This window comes from Dendropsophus ebraccatus, chromosome 5, assembly GCF_027789765.1.
Source record: "Dendropsophus ebraccatus isolate aDenEbr1 chromosome 5, aDenEbr1.pat, whole genome shotgun sequence".
Taxonomy (NCBI): Eukaryota; Metazoa; Chordata; class Amphibia; order Anura; family Hylidae; genus Dendropsophus; species Dendropsophus ebraccatus.
In genome coordinates this window covers 103,444,148-103,457,039 of record NC_091458.1, presented here as the reverse complement: position 1 = coordinate 103,457,039, position 12,892 = coordinate 103,444,148, and the positions used below count along the sequence as shown (strand labels likewise).

At 39.2% G+C, this 12,892-nt stretch overlaps 1 protein-coding gene across 3 annotated transcripts in view; it reads left to right on the top strand.

Annotated features, from left to right (window-relative positions):
* The window catches only part of TMEM131 (transmembrane protein 131), a 134,416-nt gene that overhangs the window by 96,594 nt on the left and 24,930 nt on the right, over nucleotides 1-12,892 (top strand). For all 3 annotated transcript variants that reach the window (XM_069970850.1, XM_069970849.1, XM_069970848.1), the window contains exons 12-22: nucleotides 823-931; nucleotides 2,132-2,240; nucleotides 2,436-2,589; nucleotides 2,698-2,868; nucleotides 3,592-3,702; nucleotides 4,404-4,538; nucleotides 4,654-4,758; nucleotides 6,826-6,912; nucleotides 7,037-7,189; nucleotides 11,587-11,662; nucleotides 12,439-12,553. In XM_069970850.1, coding sequence (XP_069826951.1) covers nucleotides 823-931; nucleotides 2,132-2,240; nucleotides 2,436-2,589; nucleotides 2,698-2,868; nucleotides 3,592-3,702; nucleotides 4,404-4,538; nucleotides 4,654-4,758; nucleotides 6,826-6,912; nucleotides 7,037-7,189; nucleotides 11,587-11,662; nucleotides 12,439-12,553 — 1,325 coding nt within the window. The remainder of the gene's footprint in view (nucleotides 1-822; nucleotides 932-2,131; nucleotides 2,241-2,435; nucleotides 2,590-2,697; nucleotides 2,869-3,591; nucleotides 3,703-4,403; nucleotides 4,539-4,653; nucleotides 4,759-6,825; nucleotides 6,913-7,036; nucleotides 7,190-11,586; nucleotides 11,663-12,438; nucleotides 12,554-12,892) is intronic.

Below are 12,892 nucleotides of genomic sequence, written 5' to 3'. Positions count from 1 at the left end.
CTTCATCTCTGCTGTATTTTCATTGCTCACATTTCTTAAAGTTTCATTGAATTTGTTGTACGATACTGGTAATATTTCATGTTACTATCTGAAATGAATCGGTGTACTTGTTTACATAAATGGCGCCCAGCCTTTAGTGTTAAAACATTACTAACCTTTGGAAAAAAATAACTGAATAGACAGACGAGTCAGATTCAGTTGGTTTCTCTGGGGGGGATTTATCAAACATGGTGTAAAGTAAAACTGGCCCAGTTGCCCCTAGCAACCAATCAGATTCCACCTTTCATTTTCCAAAGAGTCTGTGAGGAATGAAAGATGGAATCTGATTGGTTGCTAGGGGCAACTGAACCAGTTTCACTTTACACCATATTTGATAAATCTCCCCCTCTGTGTTCAGATTTATACCAGTCGCTAGAATGTTCTGACCACTTCTCTGCCCAGCGTGCTACTCTGCCTCTCTGTAGGTGATGGATTCTGTAGCAAGTCTATGGAACCTGTATCCCACACTGAGCCATGTGCTTCTCCTTTCTTCTAGCAATTGTTGGGAGTCTGAACATACAGGCCTCTGAATGATCACAACTTTTAACTTGTCTGTGTGATAAGTTAATTTGTTCTTTTATGAATGATAGTACTTTAAGAACATTATGCACACCAGCGCGGGGGACTAGTATTTTCAGCCCTTATGTGGCTCAAGGCTCTGTTCTGACATTTTACTAAAAAATGGAAAACCTCATATTTATTATTTTTATTCTTTTTTGAAGCTCTGTATACGAATGCTCTTCATACACTGCCTTGAGCGGTAATACTTGTTTCTCTGTTTAGAGCGTTCGATCGACGCCACAGAATGATGCAATAACTGTGCACTTCAAACCCATAACACTGAAAGCGTCAGAGAGCAAATATACCAAAGTTGCAAGTATAAGCTTTGATGGTAAGATTTTCTTGGACTACACACTATTTTTTTTTCCCCTGCAATTTTTATTTAGGTATTAGCGACCAATGCCGTTGCTTATCTCTGAGAAGATTAAGATAGGGTTAAAACCTGCATGTATTTACTGTTATTAAGAACTATGATTGGGGCATATGTTAGCATGACAACTGCCTAGCTGCTTTTTTCCTTTCTGTGTGGTTGGCCCTTTGCCAGTCTAGTTCCACCACCAGTATATCACAAGTGACTCAGTTTCTCTTTAAACAGCTACAGCCATTTACATGGGATTTTCAGCGGAATCTCCATAGCCGTTAGCCTCAGTTTACATACAACTTTGGCTTAAACTTAAACAGGAGAAAAGGACCTTTTACATGGGCCAATTATTGCGCAAAAAAAAAAAGTGAAATCATTCAAATACAGGCAATAATCTTCTGGTATAAACTAAAGTTTATTCATATGCCGTTGATCATATCTTTTTAAACTGACATCAAAATCATTGTTAATCCCTCTCAAGTCTTTAGTGTAAACACTTGTCATTTATAGTATACAGATACCAATGCAATTACAATCATTTACAGTAAATATGAATGCAAATAAGATCATTCACAGTATATAGATACAAATGCAATTACAATCATTCACAGTATATGTACGAACATAATTACCATTAAATTTACGCTTTTATAGTAATTTATCTTCTCGTCTAAATGCCTACCATTTAAAAAGAAAAGAAATCATTGCTTGTCGCTTAAGAGATTTACCTGTACTTGTAAAAGGACCCTAAAACGGGTAAGAATGTATTATCCATTGCTCCAATTTAGTTGCTGGAGTCCTGTTTTATTTCTGACAGCAAAATTATGTTAATGCATTCTGGTGTGGCCTCCTGTCCCCGCCAAAAATCCAAGGCATTGCATTAATGTAGTATATAAATAATTTAGGACAATATTAATGACGTGGAGACCTATAAGAAGAAACAGCACCGTGTATGTCGCCAGGTTGTGTATGTCAGTTAATCTCCATTCACTTCAGTGGAACTGAGCTGCAAAACCAACACCTAAACTAAGGACAAGAGTGGTGCTGTTTCTGGATGAAAAAAAAAGCCTTGTTTTGCTAAGCCTGGGTAACCAATGTAAAATTTTATGTTTACTATATTTGTAGCACTTTTGAGTTTTATACTTTATTTCTTTCTTTAAAACAAAACAGCATCAAAAGCTAAGAAGTCATCACAGTTCTCTGGTAAAATCACTGTTAAGGCAAAGGAGAAGACTTACTCAAAACTTGAAATTCCATATCAAGCAGAGGTGTTGGATGGGTGAGCATACTTTTACATGTTTATTATGTGCATCCAGTGTATATGTTGTAGATACAATACTTATTACATATAGAAAGAGAGAGTGTTCCATTTTAGTTCAATCTACTTGATTATTTTCTAATGCTGCTTTTCAGGTTATCTATTCATATATTCTTCCCTTATAACCTGCACTTATTCTAATACCATTGTGCTTAGGTACCTTGGATTTGATCATGCAGCCACATTATTTCACATCCGGGATAGTCCATCAGATCCAGTGGAGAGGCCCATCTTCTTGACAAATACCTTTAACTTTGCTGTACTTATCCATGATGTCTTATTACCTGAAGATGCCAAGGCAATGTTTAAAGTAAGCTATCATATCAATCGTCCTGATTTCAGCTTATATGATGCACTTATAGTACTTGTACTTGTTCCATTTACCTTGAACATCCTTTAAATTTTCTCTTAAATGCAGATCCAGAATTTCAGTTCACACGTGTTAATTTCTCCTGGTGAATCGAGATATATATTTTCATTAACGTTCACACCGTCTACATCCTCTGTTCATATAGACAGCAATATATTGCTCATCACCAATGCCTCAAAATTCCACCTTCCTATACGAGCGTACACAGGCTTTCTAGATGTGAGTATCCTGACATGAATGTACCTATTTTTCAGATTGTCTATATGTATCTCTGTTTGTCAAATGCATATACTGTAGGTGGACAAATTTTTGTATTTACTGTTTTTAAAAGCCTGCCGCGTGTGGATTTTCACTACTTTTTACTCTTTTTAAATAGATGAGTGAAATCTATCATATATCTGTTTTAAAGGGCATTCACACATTCCGTGATTATGGTCTGTGCTATTGACCGGGATGCAGAACTCCCAGCATCAGGATTCATTATGATACTGGGAGCTCCAAAACCGTTTAAATCGTTGCACCACTGTACTGACGCATTGTCCTTTTCTGTGCACAGACAGTATTCACAGACATGTGGATGCCCTCTTATTCAAGCAAAGGTTGCTACAAACTTGATGCTTATCTATGGCAGAATTACCATTCACCATTTAAAATGCCTCTGATTCATTGTAAAACTTTGAACTTTAGAGGAGCACTTAATCACAAAGGTTTTACTTTTTAAGGTCATAATATATGAATTATTTATTTAGGAGTCAAATAATTTTTAGAATTTTAGTGTGTGGAGAATCACAAGGCAGTGAGTTCAAAATACTAGTCTGGATGTAATTGATATATTTATCTGAAACCCATATTAACCCATTAATATGAGGAAAAAATACTGCTGTCAGTACTTGTTTTACGATAATACATTTTAACTGGTGGTTTCTTTTGATTTCTTTGTAGTACTTTATTTTACCTCCTAAACCAGAAGAACGCTTTCTAGAATTTGGTATCCTAAGTGCAACAGAATCAAGCAGTCTTCTAATAGCTATAATAAATAATAATCCCATAGAGGTAAGCTACAGAAAGGTATATTATTAAAGGCCAGGTTATACTGCTTATCGTATACAAAACCTCTGAGTGTGTAGCCTTGTGTTGCCTGCTTACAGTTTAGTCAATTAGTGGTGTCTGTGTAGCAAATAAACTGTAATGTTTATATTAGCAACTCATAGATTGTGGTATACTGTACAGTTTAAAAAATAAGATATGTATTGACTGCACCTTTTATATGTTCACCTGTGCTGTACTAAAGTGGTATTCCATCATAAAATGGTATGACATATCTCTAGGATGGGCTACTTATTTAAAGAAGGAAGCCCCCCTCCCCTCAGGAGGTAAACCAAGAGGAGCACTTAACGTGTACCCATTATTCTGCAAGCTCGGCAGGATATGTTGAAAAGCTCCTGCATATACTGTTGTTTCGAATACAAGTGATAGACTGAAGCACTGTAGACTGCATTGTAAGTGTTTCCAGGAGTTCCGTCCCATGCTCACGTCTGAAGAGGACAGCTTATCTGCAGGAGTTTTTCAACGTATACTGCCACGCTCACAGAATTATAGGTACACTAGTACTGCAGTGCCACATATCAAAATACTGTCAGTTGTATTGTGGGAAAAACACATTTTGCTTTCAAGATAATCTCTCCCTAGAACAAGTTTATTGTGATAAGAATGCCCTCATTGCTATTAAGTGGTTGGATATTTGCTCTCTTTAGTTGGCCATCAAAAGCTGGCATGTTATTGGAGACAGTCTTGCCATAGAACTCCTGGCAACAGAAAGGGGAAACAGGAGCAGCATACTAGCAAGCCTTTCAGAGATTGAAAACTCCACTGCATCTGACCGCACTTCAGTAAGTGATCTTGTTTTATTTAAGCATTTTTTTGTCAGAATATTGATAACATTTCAATATTTTGGCTTTATATCATGACAACAAAAATTGTACATAATGCTCTTGTATGTTTCAGGTTATATTAACTTCAGGTTATTATGCAGTGTTTCGCGTGACATTGACAGCAAAGGAACTTGAAGGATTCTATGATGGAGGTGTACAAATAACCACAGATTATGAGGTATTGTGATACAGTCTTTTCTGTCATATTGTTGACAAACTCCTTCATTGTTATAATAGCCACTACAGAGTATACAACCTCTTGGCTCCTGAAGTTTATAGTGGCTTACAGAGAGAACTTTCACACAACACAAGGTTGTCCAAATAAAAAGGATTCCTAAGTGTGAATTTAGTTGGACTATATTCAAGTACATCTCAATAAATTAGAAAATTATCAAAGTTTTCTTTCTCTTTTTTTTTTTTTTTTTTTTCAGTAACTCGATTCAAAAAGTGAACCCCCTATAATATATAGTCATTAAACAGAGGGAACTTTTTCTAGTGTTTATTTCTGTTAATGTTGATGATTATGGCTTATAGCCAAGGAGAACGCAAAATTCATTATGTCAGCAAATTAGAATAATTAACTTAAAACACCTGCAAAGGCTTATTAAGCATTTAAAAAGGCCCCGTTATAGTGCGTTTATACAAAGTGATTTATCTGACAGATTTTTGAAGCCAAAGCCAGGAATGGATTTGAAAAAAAAGGGGATTCTAGTCTTTCGTTTATGACCTGTTCTCTGTTTATAGTCTGTTCCTGGCTTTGGCTTTAAAGATCTGTTAGATAAATCTCTGTGTAAGCGCACCGTTATCCTGGTCCAGTAGGCGACACAATCATGGGGAAAACTGCTGACTTTACAGATGTCTAGAAGACAGCCATTCACACACTCCACAAGGGGGATAAGCTGCTAAAAGTCATTGCTAAAGAAGCTGGCTGTTAACACAGTGCTGTATAAAAGCATATTAATGGAGAGTTGAGTGGAAGGAAAAAGTGTGGTAGAAAAAGCCGCACATGCAGCCGGGATAACTGCAGCCTTGATAAGATTGTTAAGAAAAGACCATTCAAAAGTTGAGGGGAGATTCCCAAGGAGTGGGTTGCTGCTGGAGTCAGTGCATTAAGAGCCACCACACACAGCCGTATCCGGGACATGGGCTACAAATGTCAAATTTCATGTGTCAGGCCACTCTTGACCAATAGACAACGCCAGAAGCGTCTTAACTGGGCCAAGAAGAAAAAAAAACTGGACTGTTGGTTGGTGGTCAAAGAAGTTATTTTCAGATGAAAGTAAATTTTGCATTTCATTTGGAAATAAAGGTCCCAGAGTCTGGAGGAAGAGTGGAGAGGCACAATCCAAGCTGCTTGAGGTCTAGTGTGAAGTTTCCACAATGAGTGATGGTTTGGGGAGCCATGTCATCTGCTGGTGTAGGTTCACTCTGTTTCATAAACACCAAAGTCGGTGCAGCAGTCTTCTAGGAAATATTAGAGTACCTCATGCTGCCCTGTGCTGACAAGCTTTTTGGAGATGGAGTTTTCATTTTCCAGCAGGACTTGGCTCCTGTCCACACTGCCAAAACTACAACACACTAATACATGGTTTAATAACCACAGTATCACTGTGCTTCATTGGCCAGCAAACTCGCCACGAGGAAGGTGAGAGACACCAGACCCAACAATACAGATGAGCTAAAGGCTGCAATTAAAGCAACCTGGGCTTCCATAACACCTCTGCAGTGCCACAGGCTGTTCACCTCCACGCCATATTGATGCAGTCATTCATGCGGAAGGAGCCCCGACCAAGTATGGAGTGCATTTACTGTACATAATTTTTTTACACTTTGTCTTATATAATAATCTAATTTTCTGAGATAACGTCAACATTAACAGAAATAATAGTCAACATTAACAGAAATAAACACTAAAAAAAGTTCCCTTTGTTTGTAATTACTATAATATAGGGGTTTCACTTTTTTAAACTGAATTACTGAAAATAAATAAATAACTTTTTGAAGATATTCTAATTTGTTAGGATGCTGTTTTGTTTGCTGGCCCAAATATACCTTGTCTTGATATAACTTTGTTTGATAAGCTTTTTGGAAAGGTGTGTAGCTGTCCAGGCATGGTGGGAATTGTGGTTTTGCAACAGCTTGAGGGCCACAGGTTTGACACCTGTGATCCAAAGTATGAATAAAAAAAGTCCATTCTAGAATATAGCTTTTATACTTGTCTGATAATGCTATTTGTCTTCCTCAGATATTGACCGTGCCTGTGAAGGCCGTGATTGCTGTGGGCTCATTAACCTGCTCCCCGAAGTATATTGCTCTTCCACCTTCCTTTCCCGTAAGATGTCTTTGTTTTTTTTCCTTTTCTCAGGACTAGTCCTGCTTGTTACAACTACCTGTGTATGTCACAGTGAAAAAAACACACTTGATCTAGCTGATTTGTCCCCATTCTCTTGTTGCAGGGGAAATTAGTTCATCAGAGTTTGAATATTATGAGTTCCTTCTCACAGAAGGTGAAAATACAACAAATACGCTCCTTGTCGGAGGACATCAGATTTTTTTATAAGCGATTAAGGAGCAATAAAGATGAATTGGAGCCTGGGAAAAAATCAAAGGTATAATTTTTTTAATATATTCATTTTCTGACTGTATTTATGTGTAAGATATATTTAAAGGGGTTTATCCACCATTAACACAGTCTGTGACTGGAGGGTTGGGGGTATCCAAACATCAGTATCAGCTGTAATTGCCTTCAATGCATAAGCATTACTGCTGCTCTATTCTGATAGACGTTTTGCCCCTATTCACAATCATGCAGGGAGTCCCAGTGGTTAGACTCTCGAAACTGTCCCTTAACTATGTATACAGGATACATGTTAATGGTAAGACAACCCCTTGATATGCGATTCAAGTAAGGTCATGCTATCCAATGGAAGCCATACGGTACCCTGATGTTTCTCTCTGTATTGATACCTCTAAAATATCATATGATCAGAAACGCACAGAAAAAATGTTTAGTGATTTCCCATTAGAAAAGTCTCTGTTCATTTTCATAGAAGGGAATTTGCATGTAGAGATGTTTCTATCATAGCTAGCATTTAAGGGAGAAACTTACAGCAGGATAGAAGTCTCTAACTTGCTATGTTATTATAGCACACGGAAGCTTAAAGGACAAGTGCCATGAAAAACTTTTTCCCAGTAATTGAAGCACATTACAAAGTTATATAACTCTGTAATGTGCTTCAATCACCTATCTGCCTCCCTTCCCTGTCTTTTCCCCCCTCCACCCCCCACCAGGAAGTGTCCTGACTCACACAGACCTGATTACTGTCGTCACCGTCACCAGGCAGCTCCTTCTTGTGAGTCTTCAGCAGGAGGGCTACTCTAGGTCCTGTTACACCAGCCTCACCTCCTTGTCAGGTGACTCTGCTTGCTCAGCTTATCTTCTCTAGTGACATGACTCCTTCACTGAGTCCACGGCAGCAGGAGAGAGGGTATGAGGGGAGGGGGGAGCTGCCTATGTGCCGGAGTCAGTCTGAGGGAAGATAAGCAAGTGAGATGTGACAAATGATGGCTTGCAGTTGTTCAGCCAATGGGAGCTGAGCAAGCCTGACAAGGCAGGGGAGGGGGGAGGCTGATGTAACAGGAGAAGGAGCTGAGAGAAGAGCTTGGTGACGGTGACGACAGTAATCAGGTCTGTGTGAGTTTAGTGCACTTCCTGGTGGGGGGTGGAGGGGGGAAAAGACAGGGAAGGGAGGCAGATAGGTGATTGAAGCACATTACAGAGTTATATAACTTTGTAATGTGCTTCAATTACTGGGAAAAAGTTTTTCATGGCACTTGTCCTTTAAGATGAAGGTAATTTTCTTATCTTAATCCTCAGCACAGCTTTTGGGAAATTTGTACTTTGCTATAAAAATTATGTGGTTTGGATCACTGGGGGCCAGTCTACCGATCCCCTTTACACCTCCTAATAAATATTTATCTGATACTCTGCAGTGATGAGCGCCATCTTAATATTCATTAGAACGATTGGGGTGGATTGGTGCACTGAGTGTGATAGTCCCACAGTGCACAAAACCACCTGACTTACCTATTAAATAAAGTACAAATTTCTTTAAAAAAAAACGTCACTAAGGATCAAGGTAAGAAAATTGTAACCACAACAAAGAAATATCGGCGGCACTACAGGAGTGTACTTATTTGTACGTGCAACCACTAGCGGAGGCTGGCTGTAATAGCAGAGACAGGGGGGTGCTAACTTGGAAAACAGTCCATCGTAAATCCAACATATATAGAATAAAGAAAGTTGCACTCACCCACGAAGTCGTCTTAAAATCGTTACTTTATTTAGAGCAAATGGACATAGTGCGGACACGGCAGTGAGCAGACGCCCTGTGAATGGAGTGGTGACAAGCCTGTTTCACGCTCTACGGCGCTTCTACGGACCTCCTCCTGACACGTCATCACGCCATTCAAATAGCATCAATAAGTGGTGACGTATACAAACATGTGATTAAAATAAAAACATATACTAGTGAATAAAAACAATACAACCAAAGCGCACATAAATTTATATAAGGAGTCCCTGATCTACACGCTCATTAAGACCCCCGGGACCTTCAGCATTTGTTTTTATAATCCATTTCAGTTCCGCTCTCAGGAGTGATCATAGATCACTGTGTCCGCACTATGTCCATTTGCTCTAAATAAAGTAACGATTTTAAGAAGACTTCGTGGGTGAGTGCAACTTTCTTTATTCTATATATGTTGGATCAAGGTAAGAAAATTACCTTCATCTTAATGCATTGACCCATTGGAAATGGAAAGCCTTGATCCAGTCGTTTAGCCATCATAGTTTGGCTCTTGAATAATCACTCAGATCCTTAGGGTACTATTACACGGGCCGATGAAGGCCCGGTAATAAATGTAAACGATCAGATCGGCGCTCGTTTACTGGGCCTATTACATGGCCTGATAATCGTTTAACAAGGGCTGCAGGAACATTGTTACCTTGCAGCCCTTGTTTAAACTTTATACATTACCAGGCTTCAGGGCTCCTCTTGTTCTGTGCTTCTCCCCGGGTCCGTCGCTCCAGCTTCCCAGTCCTGGCCAGTGATTGGCTGAGCGGCCTGTCAGCTGAGCCAGGCCGCTCTGAAGCTGGAGCGCGCGAGACTCGGGGGAAGCACAGAGCAAGAGGAGCCCTGCAGCCTGGATAGGTAATGTATTTTTCTTTGCTAATCGTCAACGCCGGCCGCGCACCGCTATTACACGTAGTGATGCGTGGTCAGCGCCCGACGATTATAGGTCAGAACTTATATCAACGATCAGCCTATGACAACGATCATCAGCTGATCGTTGTCTTTATTACACGGAACGATAATCGGCCAGATAGGGGCGATTATCATTCCGTGTAATAGTACCCTTAAACTTAACTACCCATTTTTTCTGCTTTTAACCCTTAGACGACCCAGGGCGTATAGTTACGCCATGGAAGTCTGTCCCCAGACGACCTAGGGCGTAACTGTACGCCCTGGGTGTTATTCCCGCTATGAAGCGCGCTCCGGAGCGGAGCGCGCTTCATAGGAGGTGGGGGCCGGCTGCAGTGAGCAGCCGGGACCTCACCGGTAATGACACGCTGCAGCGATCGCGCTGCCGCGTGTCATTAACCCCTTAAACGCCGCGATCGCGGCGTTTAGGTGTAAGTGACAGGGGGAGTCCCCTGTCACTTACCGATCGGGACCCCCGCAATGTGACTGCGGGGGTCCCGATCGGTAAAACGGACTGCTGGAGGTCTCTTACCTGCCTCCGTGCGGTCCGATCGGCGCTCTGCTACTCTAAGCCTGCACAGGCAGGCTCAATGAGCAGAGCGCCGATAACACTGATCAATGCTATGCCTATGGCATAGCATTCATCAGTGTAGAAATCAAACTAATCTATGTAAAAGTCCCCCAAAGGGACTTCAAATGTGTAAAAAAAAAAAAGTTAAAAACACTAATACACTACCCCAAAACCCCTCCCCCAATAAAAGTTGAAATCACCCCCCTATCCTATTATATAATAAAACATATAAAAATAAATAAATAGATAAACATATAATATACCGTAGCGTGCGTAATTGTCCGATCTATTAAAATATAACAAGTGTCATTGCGAACGGTAAACGGCGTACACGAAAAGAGGGGAAAAAGTGCGCAGATTACCGATTTTGTTACATTATATATATAAAAAAATTAATAAAAAGTGATCAAAACGTCCGATCTTCACAAATATGGTATTAATAAAAACTAGAGATCATGGCGGAAAAAATGACACCCCATACAGCCCCGTAGGTGAAAAAATAAAACCGTTATAAGCGTCACAATAGTCCCATTTTATTTATAATTAATTGCCAAAAAAAAGGATTTCATAAAAAAATACATATATAACATTAGAGAATCTGTGTAACCTGCATATGGTTGTGTTCAGACTGACCTATAGAATAATAGTGTCATGTCGCTGTTACCATATAGTGCATAACGTAGACACAGGAACCCCCCAAACGTTACCATATTGCATTCTTTTTTGCGATTTCACCAATTTATATCTTCATAAATAATATATTTGGAATTCCATCATACATGTTATGGTAAAATGAAAGACGCCATTACAAAGTACAACTATTCCTGTAACAAATAAGCCCTTACATGGCCTGTAGATAAAAAACTGAAAGTGCTAGAGCTCTTAGAAGGGAAGGAGGGAAAAACGGAAACACTAAGATCAAAATTTGCGCGGTCCACTGGGTCATTTTGGGCCTGGTCCTCAAAGGGTTAAAACATCAACTTCAAGAACTGGCTGGTCACTTGCTGCCTAATATATCTAACCCCATGACAGCTGCCACTATCAGAAGATAATTATTATTCACTTTTCCTCTTGGCAGTTAAAGTGTTACTGTTGATGAGTGCACCCAATTATATGTTCGCTTTCAATGCACGTTTTGGTCATTTTATTTTATTTTTTCTTTACTTTGCAGATAGCCAATATATATTTTGATGCTGCTTTAAATTGTGGTGACCACTGTTATGTTGGACTTCCATTTTTATCAAAAAGTAAGTCATTTTAAGATGAAAGATTGCTGGCTTCAACTATTTTGGAGCACTTTCATTACGGTGCTTGATTTTCTGTTTGATGTTACTCTGTTGGGCTTTTAACTTTGGAAAAGAGGCAAACTTTCCACATATGCTCTCCATTCTAAAGGTGAAACAGCTAGCGTTTCTTAAAGGCTTGCCTTGCAAAGTATTTTTGTAATGCTTATGCACTTATTTCTTTGTAGCTGTTTAAGAAATACAGTCCATCTTACCCAACCCTCTCTATTGTAAATTGATTAGCTGCACGATTTGTGGCCTTAAAGGGGTTATCCAGCGCTCCAAAAACATGGCCACTTTTCCCCCTCTCTTGTCTGCAGTTCAGGTGCGGTTTGCAATTAAGCTCTATTTACTATAATGGAACTCAGTTTGAAACCCCAGCCAATCTGGAGACCACAGAGGGGGGAAAGTGGCCATGTTTTTGTAGCGCTGGATAACCCCTTTAATATCCTTTCTTGAGCATAGGTGATAAAAAAAGTAAAGTGAACTAAGGGAAACCCCTTTTAATGCTTGCAGAGTTATTCACCACATATCAAAGACTTTACTAAAGTTGAGGCCTAGCTGCTAAATGGCGGAACAAGCTAGACAGAACCTTAGATCTTTTATTTCTACTTCTATTATAAAAGTTACCAAGGGAATTTACATTACAACCCATTGGTACTTAATTTATTTATATAGAATATTAGTGTAAACAAGATAGTTACCACATGTGATAAATACTTTGCATATTTTGTCCCCAGATGAAGTAAAGATTCAGCACCATGTAGCAATGCAAGAGGATGCTTGGGACGCAGATTGGGATAACTATGAAAACCTTTATAAGAAGTGGTCTGAAATCCGTGAAAATGCAAATACGTGAGTAGAAACAAGTCCGTAAATGTGTTTTTTTTCCTTAAAATTCTATCACTTGAAACCAAAACTTCATTGTAATATTTCTGTATATTTTGCAAATTGACAGATTTGCAATTCCTGTCCTACAATTAGTTGTTTTTTCCCCCTTTGTACAAGTTTGAAACGGACTAACGTTCATTTTTTTGATGTTATTTTAACAATAACTTACTGGAGCTGATTCAGTAGGTTTTGTAAATTCATATCTCTAATATCTTTCTCTGTAAGAAATTGGGAACATATGTAAAGGAAGCCATATTGTAAGAATTTGTTACAGGAGAAGTCTGGCAATATCAAAAATTTGAG